Source organism: Heptranchias perlo, chromosome 21, assembly GCF_035084215.1.
Source record: "Heptranchias perlo isolate sHepPer1 chromosome 21, sHepPer1.hap1, whole genome shotgun sequence".
In the NCBI taxonomy this organism is placed as follows: Eukaryota; Metazoa; Chordata; class Chondrichthyes; order Hexanchiformes; family Hexanchidae; genus Heptranchias; species Heptranchias perlo.
In genome coordinates, this window is record NC_090345.1 from 45,521,513 (window position 1) to 45,541,894 (window position 20,382).

Consider the following 20,382-nt stretch of genomic DNA (forward strand, 5'->3'; position numbering starts at 1 on the left):
TTACTTTCACCTATCTTCTGGCATTCAGCCTGTGTGCATGCTTGGGTCAAGGCTGTGATGAAGTCTGGAACGAAGTGGTCCTGGCAGAACCTAAAATGAGCATCAGTGAGCTGGTTATTAGTAAGTAGGTGTTGCTTGATGCCACTTTTGATACTCCTTCCATCGTTCTGCTGCTAATTGGGAGGAGGCTGATAGGGTGGTAATTGGCTGCATTAGATTTAAGCTTTTTTTGTGGATAGGACGTAACAGTCAATCTTCTATATTGTCAAGTAGATGCCAGTGTCATAGCAATACTGGAACAGCTTAACCAGGGGTATGCTTAGTCCTGGTGTGCAGGTCTTCAGCACTACAGCCAAGATGTTGTCCAGACCAATCGCCTTCGCTGTGTCCAGTACACTCAGCTGCTTTTTAATGTCACATGGACTATTCTGAATTGACTGGACACAAGCATCTATGATGGTGGGGACTTAGGGAAGAGGTTGAGTGGGATCGTCCACTTGATATTTTTGACTGAAGACATTTGCAAATACTTCAGCCTTGTCTTCTAAACTTGTGCTGGGCTCTGTCATAGTTGAGCTGCCCAACTGTTCACCACCATTCCCGACTGAATGTGATATGGTTAAAGCTTTGCTCTGATCCATTGGTTGTGGGACCTCTTGTCTATAACCTGTTGCTTTTGAGGTTTAACATGCAGGCAGCTCTTTGCTGTAAATTCACTAGAATGGTGCCTCATTTTGAGATAAGCCAGGTGTTGTTTCTGGCATGCTTTTCTACACTCCCCATTGGGAGTTGGTCCAGGGATGGTCTCCTGGCTTGATAGTGATTGAGGACGGAGAGGCGTGTTAGGCCATGAGATTGCAGATTGTGGTGGTATACATTTCTGCTCCTCCTGACGGCCCATAGTGCCAAGTTTTGGCTGCTAAATGTTTATTAGTCTGTCCCTTAGCACAATGACAGTGCTGCACTACACAATGGAAAGTGCCTCACCATGATGAAGAAACTTGGTCTTTGCAAGGACTGTGCAGTGGTCACTCAAAGTATCATAGTAGGTTCAGCACAGGAGGCGGCCATTTGGCCCATCTTGCCTGTGCCGGCTCTTTGAAAGAACTATCCAATTAGTCCCATTCCTCTGCTCTTTCCCCATAGCCCTGTAAATTTTTTCCATTCAAGTATTTATCCAATTCCCTTTTGAAAGTTACTATTGAATCTGCTTCCAACACCCTTTCAGGTAGTGCATTCCAGAGCAATACAATTCACTGTGTAAAAAAATGTTTCCTCGCGTCGCCCCTGGCTTTTTTGCCGATCAGCTTAAATCTGTGTCTTCTGGTTACTGACCCTTCTGACACTGGAAACGGTTTCTCCTTATTTATCAAAACCGTTCATGATTTTGAACACCGATATCAAATCTCCCCTTAACCTTCTCTATTCTAAGAACAACCCCAGCTACTCCAGTCTCTCCACCATTGCCATCGTGGACAGACGTGTCTATGATAGATGGGTTGGTGAGGACAAAGTCAAGCAGCTCATTCCCTTGTATCAGTTTACTCACCACCTGCCGTAGGCCCAGTCTGGCAGATAGACCTTCAGTTTGGTTGGTGGTGAACATTAAAATTACCACCTGATACATTCTGTGCTCTTACTTCCTTCAGTGCTTCCTTCAAGTAATAGTCAACATGGAGGAGTACAGGTTCATCAGTTGATCGGGGTACGTAGGAGGTAAATAGCAGGAGGTTTCCTTAGCCTTATTTGGCCTGAAGTCATGAGACTTCACGTGGTCCAGAGCCAATGTTAAGGATTCCCAGGGCCATGCTCACCTGAACATATACCACTGTGGCCCCATCTCTAGTGGGTCTATCCTGCTCATGGAACAGAGCATTCACAAGGACGGTGATAGAGGAGTCTAGGATGTTGGCTGATGGATATAATTTTGTGAGTTGCTTGACTAGTTTGAGACACAATTTTCCTAACTTGGATGCCAGTTCCCAGATGTTAGTGAGCAAGATATTGCAGGGTTGACTGGGGCTGGATGCCCAAGTCTTGTCCTGATCAGTGTTTGGATCATTGCTGATAGAAATATTGGATGGACCTCATGATTCTATTCTGTAGCAACTGTTTTACAACTGAATGACTTGCTAGGCCACTTCAGAGTGCATTAAGTGACAACCATACATTATGGGACTGGAGTCACATGTGTAACCCGGGCAGGGGTGGCAGGTTACCTTCCTTGAAGGACATTAGTGAACCAGTTGGGTTTTATGGCTTTTTTAATGACTTTTCCTGCTGTTAGCCCATAAATTACTAGATTTATTTAATACAATTTAACATCTTGCCATGGTAGGTTGCTAGTCTAGTGCATAACCACTACACGACCCTATCCAATCTGTATAGTATGCTGGAAATACACACTAGGTTAATTGGTATCTGAAAAGAGAAAAAATAAGTTGAAGTTTCAGTCAGACAGCTGAGTTCCAATGAAGAGTCTCTAATTGAAATGTTAATCTATCTTTCCAGATGGTGATGGACCTGCTGAGATCTGTGCACCAACTCGGCCCCAAGCAGAGATTTCTCATTGGCTACATTCAGGCATGGGCCCCCATGGAGTTAAAGCTGTTGAATGCCTCAGTGGAAATAGGGACCGAACTTGCACCTATTTATGACAACACATCTTAGGCCCTCTCTGGGCCCTGCACTGTCAAAACTGACCATTTCTGAACAGGATCACAGAGGAAAGCAGTACTGAGTGGAAGCTTAAGTCTGGCTTGCCTGGCTCCTAGAGCACACATGGTCCTAAATAATTAATTCTAGCTTTCACAGGCAGTTCTAGTGGGCAGAGACAAAGATTCCGAAATAGATTTTACAAGCTCTAAGCTGTCATTTGACAACATACAGCATAAGCACCAGCTATGTCAGCAACTGGTGAAAGCACTGCTATTTTTAAGAGCATTACTTAAATCCAAAAGCCTTGCAAAACTGACAAAATGAGATACTAAAATCATAGAAATTTACGGCACAGAAGGCAGCCATTCGGCCAATCGTGTCTGCAAGCCAAAAAAGAGCCATCCAGCCTAATCCCACTTTCCAGCTCTTGGTCTGTTGCCTTGCAGGTTGCGGAACTTCTAGTGCATATCCAAGTACTTTTTAAATGTGATGAGGGTTTCAATCTCTGCCACCCTTTCAGGCAGAGTGTTCCAGACTCCCACCACCGTCTGGGTGAAAAAAATTCTCCTCAACTCCCCTCTAATCCTTCTACCAATTACTTTAAATCTATACCCCCTGGTTTTTGACCTCTCTGCTAAGGGAAGTAGGCCCTTCCTATCCACTCTATCTAGGACCCTCATAATTTTATACACCTCAATTAAATCTCCCCTCAGCCTCCTCTGTTCCAAAGGGAATAACCCCAGCCTATCCAATCTTTCCACATAGCTAAAATTCTCCAGTCCTGGCAACTTCCTCATAAATCTCTTCTGTACCCTCTCTAGTGCAATCACAACTTTCCTGTAATGTGGTGACCAGAACTATACGCAGTATTCCAGTTGTGGCCTAACTAGTGTTTTATACAGTTCGAGCATAACCTCCCTGCTCTTATATGCCATGCCTCGACTAATAAAGTATCCTGTATGCCTTTTTAATCACCGTATCTACCTGCCCAGAATGTACTCTGGGTGGGGGACTTCAATGTCCATCACCAAGAGTGGCTAGGTAGCACCACTACTGACCAAGCTGGCCGAGTCCTGAAGGACATAGCTGCCAGACTGGGCCTGCGGCAGGTGGGAAGCGAACCAACACGAGGGAAAAACTTACTTGAACTCGTCCTCACCAATCTACCTGTCGCAAATGTATCCGTCCATGACAGTATTGGTAGGAGTGACCACCGCACAGTCCTCGTGGAGACGAAGTCCCATCTTCACACTGAGGATACCATCCAACGTGTAGTGTGGCATTACCACTGTGCTAAATGGGATAGATTCATAACAGATCTAGCAGCTCAAAACTGGGCATCCATGATGTGCTGTGGGCCATCAGCAGCAGCAGAATTGTATTCCACCACAATCTGTAACCTCACGGCCCGGCATATTCCTCACTCTACCATTACCAACAAGCCAGGGGATCAACCCTGGTTCAATGAGGAGTGTAGAAGAGCATGCCAAGAGCAGCACCAGGCGTAACTAAAAATGAGGTGCCAACCTGGTGAAGCTACAACACAGGACTACATGCATGCTAAACAGCGGAAGCAACATGCTATAGACAGAGCTAAGCGATTCCACAACCAACGGATCAGATCAAAGCTCTGCAGTCCTGCCACATCCAGTCATGAATGGTAGTGGACAATTAAACAACTAACGGGAGGAGGAGGCTCTGTAAATATCCCCATCCTCAATGATGGCAGAGTCCAGCACGTGAGCGCAAAAGACAAGGCTGAAGCGTTTGCAACCATCTTCAGCCAGAAGTGCTGAGTGAATGATCCATCTCGGCCTCCTCCCGATACCCCCACCATCACAGAAGCCAGTCTTCAGCCAATTCGATTCACTCCACGTGATATCAAGAAACGGCTGAGTGCACTGGATACAGCAAAGGCTATGGGCCCCGACAACATCCCGGCTGTTGTGCTGAAGACTTGCGCACCAGAACTAGCCGCACCTCTCGCCAAGCTGTTCCAGTACAGCTACAAAACTGGCATCTACCCAACAATGTGGAAAATTGCCCAGGGATGTCCTGTCCACAAAAAGCAGGACAAACCCAATCCTGCAATTACCATCCCATCAGTCCACTCTCAATCATCAGCAAAGTGACGGAAGGTGTCGTCGATAGTGCTATCAAGTAGCACTTACTCACCAATACTCAGTTTGGGTTCCGCCAGGACCACTCGGCTCCAGACCTCATTACAGCCTTGGTCCAAACATGGACAAAAGAGCTGAATTCCAGAGGTGAGGTGAGAGTGACTGCCCTTGACATCAAGGCAGCATTTGACTGAGTGTGACACAAAGGAGCCCTAGTAAAATTGAAGTCAATGGGAATCAGGGGGAAAACTGTCCAGTGGCTGGAGTCAGACCTAGCACAAAGGAAGATGGTAGTGGTTGTTGGAGGCCAATCACCTCAGCCCCAGGACATTGCTGCAGGAGTTCCTCAGGGCAGTGTCCTCAGGGCAGTGGAATACTCTCCACTTGCCTGGATGAGTGCAGCTCCTACAACACTCAAGAAGCTCGACACCATCCAGGACAAAGCAGCCCGCTTGATTGGCACCCCATCCACCAGCTTAAACATTCACTCCCTTCACCACCGGCGCACTGTGGCTGCAATGTGTACCATCCACAGGATGCACTGCAGCAACTCGCCAAGGCTTCTTCGACAGCACCTCCCAAACTTGTGACCTCTACCACCTAGAAGGACAAGGGCAGTAGGTGCATGGGAACAACACCACCTGCACGTTCCCCTCCAAGTCACACACCATCCTGACTTGGAAATATATCGCCGTTCCTTCATCGTCGCTGGGTCAAAATCTTGGAACTCCCTTCCTAATAGCACTGTGGGAGAACCTTCACCACACGGACTGCAGCGGTTCAAGAAGGCGGCTCACCACCACCTTCTCAAGGGCAATTAGGGATGGGCAATAAATGCTGGCCTTGCCAGCAACGCCCACATCCCATGAACAAAAAAAAAGCTATGTTCAGGGATCTGTGGACATGCACTCCAAGGCCCTCCTGTTCCTCCACATTTTTCAGTATCCTACCAATAATCATGTATTCCCTTGCCTTGTTTGCCATCTCCAAATGCATTACCTTACATTTCTCCGGATTGAATTCCATTTATCACTTTTCTGCCCACCTGACCAGTCAATTGATATCTTCCGGCAGTCTACAGCTTTCTTCCTCACTATGAACCACACGGTCAACTTTTGTATCATCTGCAAACTTCTTAATCATGCCCCCTACATTTAAGTCCAATTTATTGATATGTACTACAAAAAGCAATGAACCTAGCACTGAGCCCTGTGGAACCCCACTGGAATGATTTCCAGTCTCAGGGAAAAAGCAAAGTGGACTCCTCACATGGCACAACAATCTTTGTATCAAGAAAGAGAAAGGTTCAGAGGAGATTATCTGATGAAGCAAAGAGTGCATCGTGAACATAGTGGACTGTATACTGGGTGGGAACTTGAGAATTTGATGAGAGTGGGGATTAGGTGTCGAGGGGGAAAGAGGTGCTAATATTTTTTTAAAAAGCAAAAAAAACCAAAACAGACCAAAAAGTAATTATCTATAAATAAATATAGACTAAGATATGGCAGAGCAGGTTGTGTGTCTGGACTGCAGTATGTGGGAGTTTGTGGACAGTGAGAATGTCCTGGGCAAACATATCTGCAGTAAAAAGGATAGATCAGAGTACTTTCTAAATGGTGAAAAGATCGAAACATTGGAGGGCCAAAGAGACTTAAGGGTCCATGTACATAGATCATTAAAATGTCATGGACAGATACAGAAAATAATCAAAAAGGTTAATGGAATGTTGGCCTTTATATCTAGAGGACTGGAATTCAAGGGGGCAAAAGTTATGCTACAACTACACAGAGCCCTGCTTAGACCACACCTGGAGTATTGTGTTCAGTTCTGGGCACCGCACCTTAGAAAGGCTTTTTTGGCCTTGGAGGGAGTGCAGCGCAAATTTACTGGAATGATACCTGGACTCCAAGGGTTAAATTACGAGGAGAGATTACACAAACTAGGGTTGTATTCCCTGGAATTTAGAAGATTAAGGGGTGATTTGATTGAAGTTTTCAAGATATTCTATGATAACTGATAGAGTAGATAGAGACGAACTATTTCCACTGGTTGGGGAGTCTAGGACTAGGGGACATTCAGGAGTGAAGTTAGGAAACACTTCTACATACAAAGGGTGGAACTCTCTTCCGCAAAAGGCAGTTGATGCTAGCTCAATTGTTAATTTTAAATCAGAGATTGATAGATTTTTGTTAACCAAGGTATTTATGGATATGGGGCTATAGCGGGTATATGGAGTTAGGTCACAGGTCAGCCATGATCTTAATGAATGGCAGAACAGGCTCGAGGGGCTAAACGGCCTACTCCTGTTCCTATGCATTACATTATTCATATAAAAATGTCTTGAAGGAATGGTATCCTGTGTGGTCGTTCCCCATGTGGCATGTGAACACCTCAGCCCAATTATACTGTGTGTGGAGGATGCCATGAAGAAGAATGCGATTTTTGTTCACACATTTTACTTAATAACTGAATAGTATAAACTTCCCATAACCTACATTCCTTCTGATGAATCTGGCACAGATGAGTTATCACAGGAAGTCCTGGGGTTTTGAAAGTGCAGCAGAAACCATAATTGCATTTTGCATACAACAGGCTTAGGCTTATATTAGGGCTTTTAAGATCAGGTTTGTCAATTGATTGTTTTAAACTAGTTTGCCATTGTCTTGATTTTAGTCTCAGAGCAGCATCTGAAACAGTGGATAGATTTAATTTTAATTTAAAAAAAAATCTACCTGTGTTATGAACATCACAGCTCATTTTCTTGATGAATGCCCTTAACAGTAAGCAATGTACCAATAAATTTTTGAATTACCTAGTGTCAGATAATATCAGCTTGGCTTTCAGCCCTGAAGGTTAAAGCCCCACTGCAGGACTTGTGCACTTCAGTGCAGTATTGAGGGAGTGCTGCACTGAATTTATTCCAGGGATATCCCTTTTGGATGTTAATGTTAAGCCAAGGTCCACATTTACCTGTTGAGATGAATGTAAAAGATCCCACTGCAGATGAATATTTTGAAGAATAGCATGGTGCTTTGGGAATCCTCAGGCTCTGATAAGGTACTGAATAAAATCAACTTTACCAAAATCCCTCCATCAGACATTTGGTGGCAACCAGACTCAGATAATGCCCTGAATAATTCCATTACTAAACTGTGGTCACCTTAGTGGGAGTCATGTAGGGGTGAATATCAGCTCAATCATTTAAAACAAAATGTTAAAATCTAGTCAATGATATATTACAGCAAAGCAAGTTACTGAATACCATACTAAAGAAAAACTGATAATGAATTCTTGGGAGATCACTGGATCTAAAATGATCGCTGAACAAACTGAAGTATGGAATTATTTTGGATCATGAGTTATGATCTGAAAGGTTAACCTATTAATCAGAGGTTCACAAGTTACTATGTTTTACTAACCACAAAATGAAGTCAACGGCTATACACACAAGACATAATGGAATGGAGCACCTGACTAAAATTGACCTATGATTTTTTGAAACAGCAAAGAGTACAAAGAAATAGCAAACATTCAAACAAATCTCAGCATACAATTAATGATCAGTAATCACGTATGTAAAGTGTCCTTGAAGGAACTTACGAAGCAGATTTTAGTGTTTATTATTAAGAAACCTTGCCGCTTGTTCTGTCCTTCAGATAATGTTTTCCTTTTTGGCAGACTTTCAGCAATTTTGGCTCAGTGTTAAGTAATTGCAAAATTCAACAACCTCCTGTGCAACCCACACATAGAACCTTCCTACCACATGCCACAAGATTGAATTCCTCTTAGAAATGAAAAAAAAATTCTACTAGTTTAACATTAGTACATACATATTTAAATCTTCCCTTAAATGAGAAATCTTCTTCTAAAGTTGATGAAGCTATAGGCAGTACCCTTCACATCACATTAACCATGCATTTATTTTCTGACGGTTACAGTTTATATGCTGAATATCACTTCAGCTGTTTACATACTGAAAAATCAGATATCAAGAAAAGCGCCATAACAGAGGCTGAAGCCCCAGCCTTGAACCATGGAAAATTAACACAATTCTCTTTTACAGAAAAGGTACACCACAATACACTACGTGAAACTAAATCTCGCCAGATGAACAAGAAAGCACATGTTCAAACTGAACCATTGATAGTTCTGAGAGATGTAGTGTTTTGTGATAGGGACACACTCTGCAAAGCTGTGCTCCCCAACCTGCCACTAATAAACAGTTCTAGTCTCCAGGCCACAGCACTGGCAGTGAATATGAACCTACCATCCCAAGCTGTGGTGTAGTCTTGTTGCCGTGGTTATTCACCCCTGCTGTAGGGGTGGATCTGCCATGATGTTCCTGCCAGTCACGCAGCTGCGCCTACTCATCTGAAATGCAAATTCTGTCCATGTATCCACCAGCTGCAGTCACTCATGTCCTATCAAGCATGCATAAGACACCCTCATCCAGTTTCTTTTTAAAAACTTGGCATTCCTTCTCTCTTCCTTCAATCGAAAATTTTCACCCCTCTTCTTCATTCTCCCGTACTCTCTTCCTTATTCTGTATTTCTCTCCTTTCCTAATCGAAATCTGCCATTTCTTTTTTCTTGCTTCCTATACTTCACTTTTACCCCTCTTCCAGGTTCTCATGATCCTCCTCCCTGACCTCTAGAGTTTCCTTTTCTTGATTAACTCACATGTGATGCAAGCTCTGTTGACTTTTCCACTCCCTTCCCTTGACTAGCACCTTGCAGGAAGTCTTTTTTTTAAAAAAAGTGATAGCATTTAAATAAAAAGAATCAGCCATCTGAGGCTAAGAAGAAAGCAAATCAGTAGCCTTTGGCCAAGAAATAGAGCAAGTCCAGGGTCATGTAGAGGCAGAATGGTGGCCTAAAGCTCAGGAGTGAGAACGAGGGAATGGGGCCCAATGCCGAGACAGTTCGCTGTGCTGGGATCCTGTCCAGATCTGTCATATGATGGACCCCTGCTTATGGGATGGACCAGTAAGATCAACAGTTACACATTTATCACAAATAATCAGATCTCCTAAGATCACTGGACACAATTGACGGGACTACAAATATATCTGTCAGGCACATTACAGAATAATGCAATTCACGACTATAAAAAGAGGGCCAAGTTGAAAGAAATTTGCTATCTTAAGTAGGGCTGTTTCCTTCTTTAATAGCATTCTGAAAAGGAGCACATTTGAGCTTCAGAGTTATAACTTATGGAAACAAATAGATCATCTTAACAATACATTCTTTTTGAACTGTAATACATGTCCAATTGTAGCCTTATCATTCCAATCACCTGTGTGCAAATTCTTCCACTAGTGCATTTAGAGCCCTATTATTCTAAAGCAGCATTATCCAATACATTAGTCATTAGCCACATGTGGCTAATTGCATTTCTGATTAGTAAATAAAAAATGAGTAACAGACACTGTCATTGGGCATGTGACCTCAATACTAATTTGCACGGTGTAAGCACGTGAACTTTAACCTCTGTGCACTTGATGGTATAATGGTAAGATAAAAAGCAGAGTGTGCGAGGGGCAGAACCCTGATTGAGGGATTCAAACAGGGAGTTGTGGGAGAGATGGGTAAAGATATAAAAGGCAACAAGTTCGAGGACTTGAGAGGAAAGGGAGATTGGAGATGGGGTAGTGGTTTGCAAGGACAGAGAAGGTGTGGGATTTCTTGAGAAGGGACTTGATAATGGAAGTTTTGAAAGGGAGTGGGACAGTACCTGCATGGGGCCAGGAATGGCAGTTATAATGGCAGCAGTTTAATGGGAATAGGGTCAATCGAGCAGGAGGGGATCTGATAGATGGGATCGGTTCGGAGATGGAATTTGGGGGGGGGGGGGGGGGTGCGGTAGAAAATGAAGGTAGGTTCAGGGCTAGGATGGGAGCAAACAGGAGGTTTGGTTTGGTGGGAAAGGGGAAGCAGAGAAAGAGCAGAGGCACCTTAACGGACAGTCTCAATTTTAGTGACAAAGAAGTCCATGAGCTCTTAGCACGTTGGCAGGTGAGGGTGGAAGGAGCAGGGGAGAGCAGTTTAAGGAGATGGTTGGTCATGGAGTATAGAAGCCTGGCGTTATCTTTGCATTCCAGGATGATTCTAGAGTAGCAGGTGGGTTTGACAGAGGAGAATGAAGCGCGGTGGAGCTTGATGTGATCAAGCCAGATCTGATGATGAATGGCTAAGCCAGCTGTGCACTAGACATACTCAAGTCTGTGAAACTTGGGATTTAAGAGAGTGAAGTGGGCCATACTGGGGATGGGAGAGAATAAAGATTTTGCTGAGGTTAAGGGCAATCTAACATGGGGGGGGCAATGGTTGAGAAAATCAACAGCTGCAGAGATATCATTGCAAAGGGAGGGTAAAAGGCTAAGCAGTTAGCAGCATGAAAGTGCAGTTATAAGTGATGTGGGAAGAGCTTTTCTCCTCAGAAATAGAAACAGAAAAAAGTGTCATCAGAAAGGGGGTAGACAGATATGGGTGGTGAGGGATACAAGTAGTTGCATGACCTTGTAAACGATCAAGACCACGGCAGTAGAGCAGCCAAAGGAGATAGCATGGTCAAGGAGGTGGCCAAGAATATGGGTAGGAGAGTTTATATAGAAGAGATTTGAGGACAGGAGGGCAGTGAATTCAAAGAGAGGGAAAGGGAAGCTGAGATGGAGATTGAAGTAACCAAGGATGTTAGGTCTCTCACAACACAAGCTGAGAGAGGATTTTTCAGGAAGAAATCGGGGTGGGGGGTACAGTAGGCAATAAAGATTGTGAAGGAGATTTAAGAAGGGTGGAACATGGTGAGATGCTTGATGGAGAAAGTAGAGGGAAGAGACTGTCGTCACTATAGTGGTTTTGGCAGAACAAGCGGCTGCAAAGTATAGTGGGGCAGGGAGTCATCAAGGAACAAGATGTTGCCAGCTGTGAGTGATGTTTCAGTCAAAATTTCATCGATACAATCAACGACAATTAATTCATGGAAGGCAAGGGCCTTGTTTGCTAGTAAATGGACATTCTGGTGGGAAATGCAGAGACGGGTGGCAATTGTTGCTCCACTGGCAGAGTCCAAAGGGACAGTGATGGGTAGGATGAGCAGGATGGAAAGGAGATTGGTGAGGTTAGCTCCCAGTGGACATGCTGGGTGGGGAAAAGGAGGATGAGGCAGTTGGGGTTATTTTAGGTAAGAAGGCAATGGAGGGTGCCTCGATAAGCCCTTCGACTTACTCAAATCATAGATACTTCAATAAGATATCAGGGGTTATAGGCGTTACAAGGTAGATTTTTTGGAATTTTTCTAACTAAATCTAAACTTCTAAAATGCTTCATATATTCCATAAAGAAAAGTTGAATTTTTTCATGCTTAGACACAATATTTTTCAACATTACAAAAATTTTGGTCACAATAATTGTTGTCCTACCTGGTAGAGCTGGAAGGCACTATCCCCAGGTACAAAATTCAGTTGTTTATCCACAAAGGATTCTATTGCAATTAATAAATGAAGCACAGTCTTTCCCACTACAGACTTGAATGTCTAAACAAAGAAAAACAAGGAAATAACTTAGTTGAAGCTTGACTGATTAAACGCAGAGCAATTAGAATATCATTTTTGTCAGAGATCCTGAAACTAGTGAAAAAAACACAGATCCGCCATCTTGAGTAAAATACAATGCAAAAAGCAATCAAATGCACAATGGCATCCAAAATCTCCTGATTTCAAGTTGGCTCAACTTCAGAGCTTGCATCTATACACAAAATGAATTAATCTAATTCTAATGTCCTTAATTTTATTCTGCACAAAGCCAAAAAGACAGTGATGACTCCACTTCTAAATTAGTGATAGCATATGATAAAAGTTCAACTGTAGTCATTTTTGCTTTTTGACTGGAATACAGTATGCTAATCTAAGACATATCCTTAAAAAATGTACAAAATAATTTTACAAAAAACATGCATAAATGGTAGCAGCAAAAATAAGATATAAAAACAAGATTCCACTAAGTTATGGTGCAGTACAACCATAATATAAAGAAAATATGAATCTCTCAAATTACTAACTGACATAAAACATTGATACAAAGTAGTACACAGTCCGAAGAGGCATTAAGAAGCGACTGCAGCAAAACAAATAAAAACAGAGTCTGGACAGGACTCGCCCTCAGTTCATGAGTCAGGCTTGCACAGTGATTTTGGTAAAGTGCCAAAGGGCACTGGTTTCTTACATCACCATATTATTGACTTTGGAAAAGTAGGAACACGTGGAGGGGAAAAATAAACTAATGTTTCCTTTTGGTGTACTTCCCAGTCCCACACATTTAATTTCCTATATTCTATTAACAATGTATTTTGCACTTTTCACACAGGATCAGAAAAACTGGAACATTGAGGATGTTCAGTACATAGACGAACACAACATCAACTTTAAAATGCCCACCTCACAGAATTTGAACAAACTACTTTAAGGAAAAGCTCTAGGCTCCATTAAAACAATTCTTGAGATTTTGGCTAAATCAAAAAATGTGTACTCTAGGGTTAAAAATAAAGATTCCTGTGATCCTTTGCAACTTGAATTTAAACAATAGAGCTGAAAACATCCTGCTGGATAGGTGGAAGACGACATGCTCCAGAGCAAAACCTCTCTTTTTTAAAAAGGTAATGAGGACGCCAATTCAGACACGACAAAAAATATTCTTGGCCTTTGGCAAAATAATTAAAATGGGGTGATTCAGAGTGCTTAATCTGTTTGATGGCATCATCTTTGATAAGGTCACAAATACATCCTTTACAGTATAGCACAAGTACCAATGCAGCCCAAAGTTCAGAGACTAAATGACTCCAGAAGACAGCAAATCACCGTATGGCAATGGACGTTTATTTGCTGGTCTCTTTGGACCATTCCCAAACATCAAAAGAAAAAAAAATGGAAATGTGACTTTCAAATAAGTGCACTATATACAAACTTATGCATGCACAATAGTTTTTCTGTCACCACTGGTACTGTAATTCACCCAGCAACGTAAATTGGAAGGGTTTCATAGGGACAGGAGCATCAGCATATTACAAAACTGCTTGAGCTGAAGTACTTCTGTAAAATAAAGTGGGAAATAAGATTCCAGTGATGGACATACAGTTCACTGTTATCAGATAGTATTCTGTTTTACCGATTGTTTGCACGAGTTAAAAGAACTACAATTCACAGTAAGTAGAACTCCAGTATTCAGAGTCCAGAAGAAGTTCTGGCATTATGGGATTTAAAATGAGGTAGGCACAGGAAGAATACTACTAGCTGCAATATTAGAGCAGGGGAATGCTTATATCATCCCAAGTGGTTTTTTTTTTAAGCACTTAACATGCTGTAAAACTTTCCTATCAATTTAAGAGAAGAAAAAAGAACTTAGAATTAGCAGCACAACAGCGTAGAGCACTGGAGCTTTTTCAAACTGTTCCATGGAAAGGTAGGATGTGGGGCTTAAGGTTCAGGCTTGTTCCAACAGCTTTTTCTTCAATAAACAGCCCGATGACAGTTTCTGCAAACTGAAATCTAACTCTTTTACTGTCTGCTGCACTGGGTTAGGCAAGTTGTGCAGTAATGTATGCACATGTTTATTTTTCCCTTGATCTACATCAAATTTATTATAAAAATTATCAGTTCCTCAATTATTGGTCATCTGCATGCTGGTGCCTTTACTGAAAATGTGGAAAGAGGTTGCAGTAATCTGATCAGTAAACATAACATACCTTTTCATGTTGATGACCGTATATAATTACAGTGTTATGTCCTTGTATCACTAATGTGCACTTTACAAACTAATTCAAAGAACCATTATACCAAATAGATATTATTTCTCGATCAGTAAAATGACATCGAGCACGACCTTTCAGAAGTTTGATAATTCCGTACAAAGATCAAAAAGCCGAGAGCGACAGAACCTACACTGAGCAATATCCATGGCCCTTCCCTCGTTCCCTTTAGGTTTTACTGCTAGTCATCGGTTTCAGAATTTTTATTCATTTAAATGCACAATCTATAACAGTGCTGGTGCAGCATAATATGGAAACAAAACCACAGGGAAAAGAAAATCTAATTTAAGAGTAATTTTCTCTGCTTTAAATAAAGATGATGAATTATTAAGTCCTGTGTGTCCCACTTCTTCCTCCTTTCCTTGCTCCCAAGGAAGACAGAGCTGCGTCCAAAAGTGCCACAGCATTTGTCTTCAATTTCAATCCTAACCTTTTCAGTCATTATATCACAATCCTACCATCTCTACGTATCATAGTACTAGGATAAAGAATGCCATCTATACCTAGCTTGTACCTAGAAGTCATCTAATCTCTCGCTACTGTCAGTTTTTTTTTGTCTGTATTCTCCCAATTTTCTCCCCATCTTTCCTGAAGGCACTCTTGCTGGAATACAGTTTCAAAGTATCTTCCGGTATTTTGTCCAAGTGGCCATTCTTCAAGTGTGAGCCTCGACAGTCATGTCAGCAGGCTATTTGACTGTATACAGCATCACAGCTAAGGTCTGCCTTGTTCTCAATTTTCAGCTTCATACACTGATCAGGAACTGAAATCCTGGGTCTTTTTCTCTGCAGTGGTGCTGAGGCTATTTGTAATACTGACTGAGATCAGCCCAGCTTATAGTAAGAGAATTACAATTTAATTACACTAAATACAGTTTATAATCGTTTTGATGAGCAGAAAATCTGTTCTATCTTCAAAACAACCTTTGAAAATCACGACTTAGTCCTTGAAATTGTACAAAAACAGGACAACACAAACAGTGGGCTCTGTGATGTCATGTTGGATACCCGGAAACTGGTCCCAGAGATTTTCTTACAAACAGAAAGCAAAAAACTACAGATGCTGGAAATCTGGAAAAAAAAAACAGAAAATGCTGAAGTGTCTCAGCAGGTCAGTCATCATTGTTGGAGAGAACACACAAGTTAAAGTTACAGGAATGGACCCTTTCAGTTCTGATGAAGGGATTGAACCTGAAATATTAACTTGTCTGTTTTCTCCATAGCTGCAGACTGATCTGCATTTTAAGATTTTCTTACAAGATTCTTTTACACAATACATCCCTTTCTTAGGTAGTGTTTTGAAAATGTTGTACAAGTGTAGAGAGATTTAGTTAGCATAAGTCACACTTTGATGTATTCATAGACTAACGTAATACACATTTAGGTCGAGTGTGATGAGGTGCAGTTTGTTTGCTACTTGTAGGTAAATGAAATGGTTTAACTTTGAATGTTAAAGTATCAAAAGCTTGTGTTCTCAAGCATAGGACAGTGAATTAGGAAACAATGCGCATGATACAAGAATCATTAGAGGAATTTAAACAGCACCATGTAATAATCATCATGCAATTACTGATAAAGTACAATCACTGCACTGAACTGAAATTTATAAAAGCACAAAAAAACTTCATTAAACTGAAAAATGATAAAAGTCCTTCTGGATCTCATACAGCAGCAAAATAGCACAGTTGTCATTCAGCTGGTTGTACATTTGTGACTGTATGCCATGTATACAGATACACAAATCACAAAGTAGCGACACAGGTTAATAAGGCCATTATAAAAAGCAAACCAAGCGCTGGAGTTCATTTCCAGAGGGACAGAATTGAAAAGCAGAGACGTTATGTTAATCTTGCATAGAACCTTGGTTGGACCACACTTGGGATTACTGTGCACAGTTCTGGTCTCCATATTATGAAAACGATATAGAGGCATTGGTGAAAGTGCAAAATAGATTCACAAGGATGATATCAAAACTGAGAGATTAAAGCTATCAGGGAAGAATGAACACGCTGGGGCTCTTTTATTCCAGAAAAGAGATGGCTGAGGGGTGACCCGATAGAGGTCTTTAAGATAATGAAAGGGTTTGATAGGGTAGACGTATAGAAAATGTTTCCACTTGTGGGGAGTCCAAAACTGGAGGTCATCAATATAAGATAGTCACTAATAAGTCCAATAGGGAATTAAGGAGAAACTTCTTTCCCGAAAGAGTGGCAAGAATACGGAATGCGCTACCACAAGGAGTAGTTGAGGCAAATAGCATAGATGCATTTAAGGGGAAGCTAGATAAGCACATGAGGGAGAAAGGAATATAAGGGTATGCTGATAGGGTTAGTTGAAGAGGGTTGGGAGGATGCTCGTGTGGAGCATAAACGCCGGCGCAGACCAGTTGGGCCGAATGGCCTGTTTCTGTGCCATAAATTCGATGTAAATCAATATAAGTGATTGAGTTTCTATGGCTCAGTACTGCATCTAAAGGTGCTCTTATGTTGATTGTATAGCACCAGTACAGCAGCACTCAAGCAGTGGGAGACCCACAACTGTATCTTACCTCTTTGACAGTGTGCCACCAATTCCCACTGCGTCTGTTGAAGGGCCAATAAAAGAGGGGCCCATGTTTTGTACTGTCTCCAACAGCAGTTCTTGTAACAGGTGAAAAGTTGGGTCCTGGACACTGTTAAAAGCACAGAGTTTTGACTGTTTTACGTTGCTGATTTGCTGGCTGGTAATGTACCAACGGCACATGATCAATGTAGAAGCACCATGATGATTTGATGCCTGAACCTCACGGTCTGCAAAGTCCAGGCAAACTGGCCAAATTGATGGTGTGCTCTCCTGAGCGTTTTTGAACTTATTGTTTTTTTTAAAATCTCCTCAAGAGGGAGCAGGACAATTTAATTTAACATTAAACAAATGGTCTGTCATTCTGCTCCATCAAAATCAACAGGGAAAACTGTTTAAATGTATTGTTCACCTTCATTTAAAACCTGCATATCCAGATTCGAGCACCTTATTTTAGTATTCATGATTTGGTAGAATGATTATTAGTAGAAACAAAGAACAACATTGTTCTTCTTCCACCTCCTCTCAAAGATACCGACTCATACAGGCTCTGGCCACCCTCCAGTACCTCGGCCAAGTTGGGGGGAGGAAGTATGGCAGTAAAGCTTCATCCTGTCCTCACCTCAATTGCCTAGGCCCTAAGCTCTGCAATTTCTTCCCTAAACCTCTCCGCCTCTCTCTCTTCCTTTAAGATGCTCCTTAAAACCCACCTCTTTAACCAAGCTTTTGGTCACCTGTCCTAATATCTCCTTATGTGGTTCAGTGTCAAATTTTGTTTGATATCTCTCCTATGAAGCGTCTTGGGATCTTACTACGTTAAAGGCCCTATGTAAATACAAGTTGTTATTGTTGACATGCACATATGCACTTTCAACCAAAGGTCAGTGGGTAACAGTTAGCCGGGGTAGCCTAAATGATTTCCCCCCTCCTGGAATCTCAAGGCCAGTTGTTCTACCCTTACTGCCAACCTGGCAATCTCAACACAAACTGGGAATTTGACCTGGGCCTTGCCTTAGTGGCTCATTTCCACATTGGGCATTATATTTATGAGTTGAATTAGATAGAGAGCTTGGACATCATCAAGGGGAATTGAAGTGCAAATATTCTACCAACATTTAGATATTTAACGAGAGGTGAAATTGGCAATCAGAAACTGCAATTTTCATAATGCACAGGCTATGTGAGGAGTCATAATGTGCTACACCACAATCAGTTGCAGTGACATAACTGTATCCTCCACCATACTACACCCTTCACAGTTGACCACACCTTAAGATATCCATACTTCAGAAGGGTACATGTTCAAAAAAACCTTTGTGATAATGTTCGGAGTTGTACATCAAATTTACAGTAAACATTTCACAAGGGAGTATAATAGAATGTAAAGAAATGCTGACATAATTCAAGCATAATTGAACTATCCAATGTCTTTGCAACCGTATCATTCAATAAGATGCCAATGGCCTAAGGGAAAATATCAGGTTGCCATCTGACAACTGTCAAAATGGTGTACAGTTCTGGTTGTACAAATGCAGAGTGAGATTAAACAGTAACTACTATATAGAAACAATAAAGGTGGTCATCAGTAAAATGACAAACAAGAAAATGTTTCCAACCTATAAATACATGAAACTAACACAGCTGCTAAAAGTTGAATAACTGGGCCGAGTTTGAACCTGCCTACACACAGTTCTATTAATAAGTAAGAACTTAATGGAACTCTACCCAGGATGCATCTCTGTGCAGTAATGTTAAGCCAACCAGACACTAAGATTTGCAAGACTTCTGCATTCTTTGCAGCCTACATGATACTTCGACTACGGAAATGTCTGCAACAACTGTATCCTGTTTTGGGCTTGGTGCGGTACCACATTCCATTCACATGAAAACAGCAAAACAGATGAGTTCTTACTGAGAAGAACTTCATTTTTAAATCAGCTGCTTCAACCAAGTGACACTTATTAAATGTCAAACGTATTTATCAGGTTAAATAAACATTGCTATAATTGACATATTTAACATAAAATTGTAGTCAATTACACACGTCTGAAGAGCAGCAAAACGTATCCATGAAATACCTATTTACCAGACAACCTTTCATTACACAAAAACATTGATACTTTTACTGCCTGAATATACCGTATAATAAAAACAAGTTACAATTATCTTTGCTGTGTAGTGGTTGTTAATACTTATCTATGTCTGGTAAAAATGAAGATATTCTTGGATGCTACCTAGTGATAGAAATTATAAAAGGTATCACCACTGCAACTCATCAACAAGCCTCGTCACAGCAATCCACTCTCATTATGCAGACATGTTGGAATGTCAAAGTCCAGCTGCCCACCCAGTCAGCACATGCAAAAAAATCGAGGTTACGCTTCAATAATTTAAGCTGGTTTCGAAAATTGTACTTCCATCTTTTGCTTTATCTCATCAGTTCTCACATATTAAACATGATCACTCCTTTTACTTTGTTTAGTATTTAATTAAGAATTCTGCATTTAAATACAGTTCATTCTGTTGTGTGTATAGGGTCATCAGCGCAGTGTTAAGTAAATCAGCCTCGCCAAGCAGATTTTTGTTCAACACGGTCTCAAATAAGGGTGTTGCACTAATGTTACCCACCTAACGACCCACTCCAATCCATGCAAGACGGGAACAAAAATCCGAAAACCTATATGGTCCCACGGAATTCCTCTCACATCTGCAGCCAAAGTACAGTCCAGCTGCCCACGAATACACAGGCCGATTCAGGCTATGGATGATAGACTTCCGATCAGTACATGTTCACTCGCGGGGTCAGTGAACCATTTCTGAATCAAAGGGAAACGAAAACACTTGACGGCGGCGTGTTACATTCCAGCGATTTGGTATCTAACAATCCCAATATCTTAAAACTGCAAAATAATATATTTTTTTATGAATCGGATCTTTGGAAAAACTATCGCGAGTACCTCTGCTTCGAACCAGACTGTTCTCGCTCTCTCAAGCCTGAATGCGGAGTGGGCAGAGGCGGATCACTGATCTCCCTTTGTCATCATTACGTAGTGTTAACGAATGAGAAACCCCGCAACTGTTGCACTCACTGTAAAGATCTAGGTCACGAACATTATGCTGGGATTGGCTGCCTAACCAGCTGTCCAAAACAGATAAGCGAAAATAAGCAACAGAAAATTAAACAGACTGCTCTGTGCCATAAGTTGTATTTGGTCGAAATTCCTGAAGTCGAGTGCTCAGAGGC

The 20,382-nt window shown here is 41.7% G+C and overlaps 1 protein-coding gene across 2 annotated transcripts in view; it reads right to left on the minus strand.

Moving 5' to 3' along the window:
• The window catches only part of jmjd1cb (jumonji domain containing 1Cb), a 262,438-nt gene that overhangs the window by 67,323 nt on the left and 174,733 nt on the right, over positions 1–20,382 (minus strand). The window contains exons 1-2 of one of the 2 annotated variants that reach the window (XM_068002614.1): positions 17,128–17,219; positions 12,200–12,313 (exon numbers count right to left, since the gene is read on the minus strand). Coding sequence is in view for 1 of the 2 variants with exons in the window: in XM_068002613.1 (XP_067858714.1) it covers positions 12,200–12,313 (114 nt within the window). In the remaining variant the exon portion in view is untranslated. Of the gene's footprint in view, positions 1–12,199; positions 12,314–17,127; positions 17,220–20,382 lie in introns of those variants that run through there. The other variant, XM_068002613.1, reaches the window with a different exon arrangement.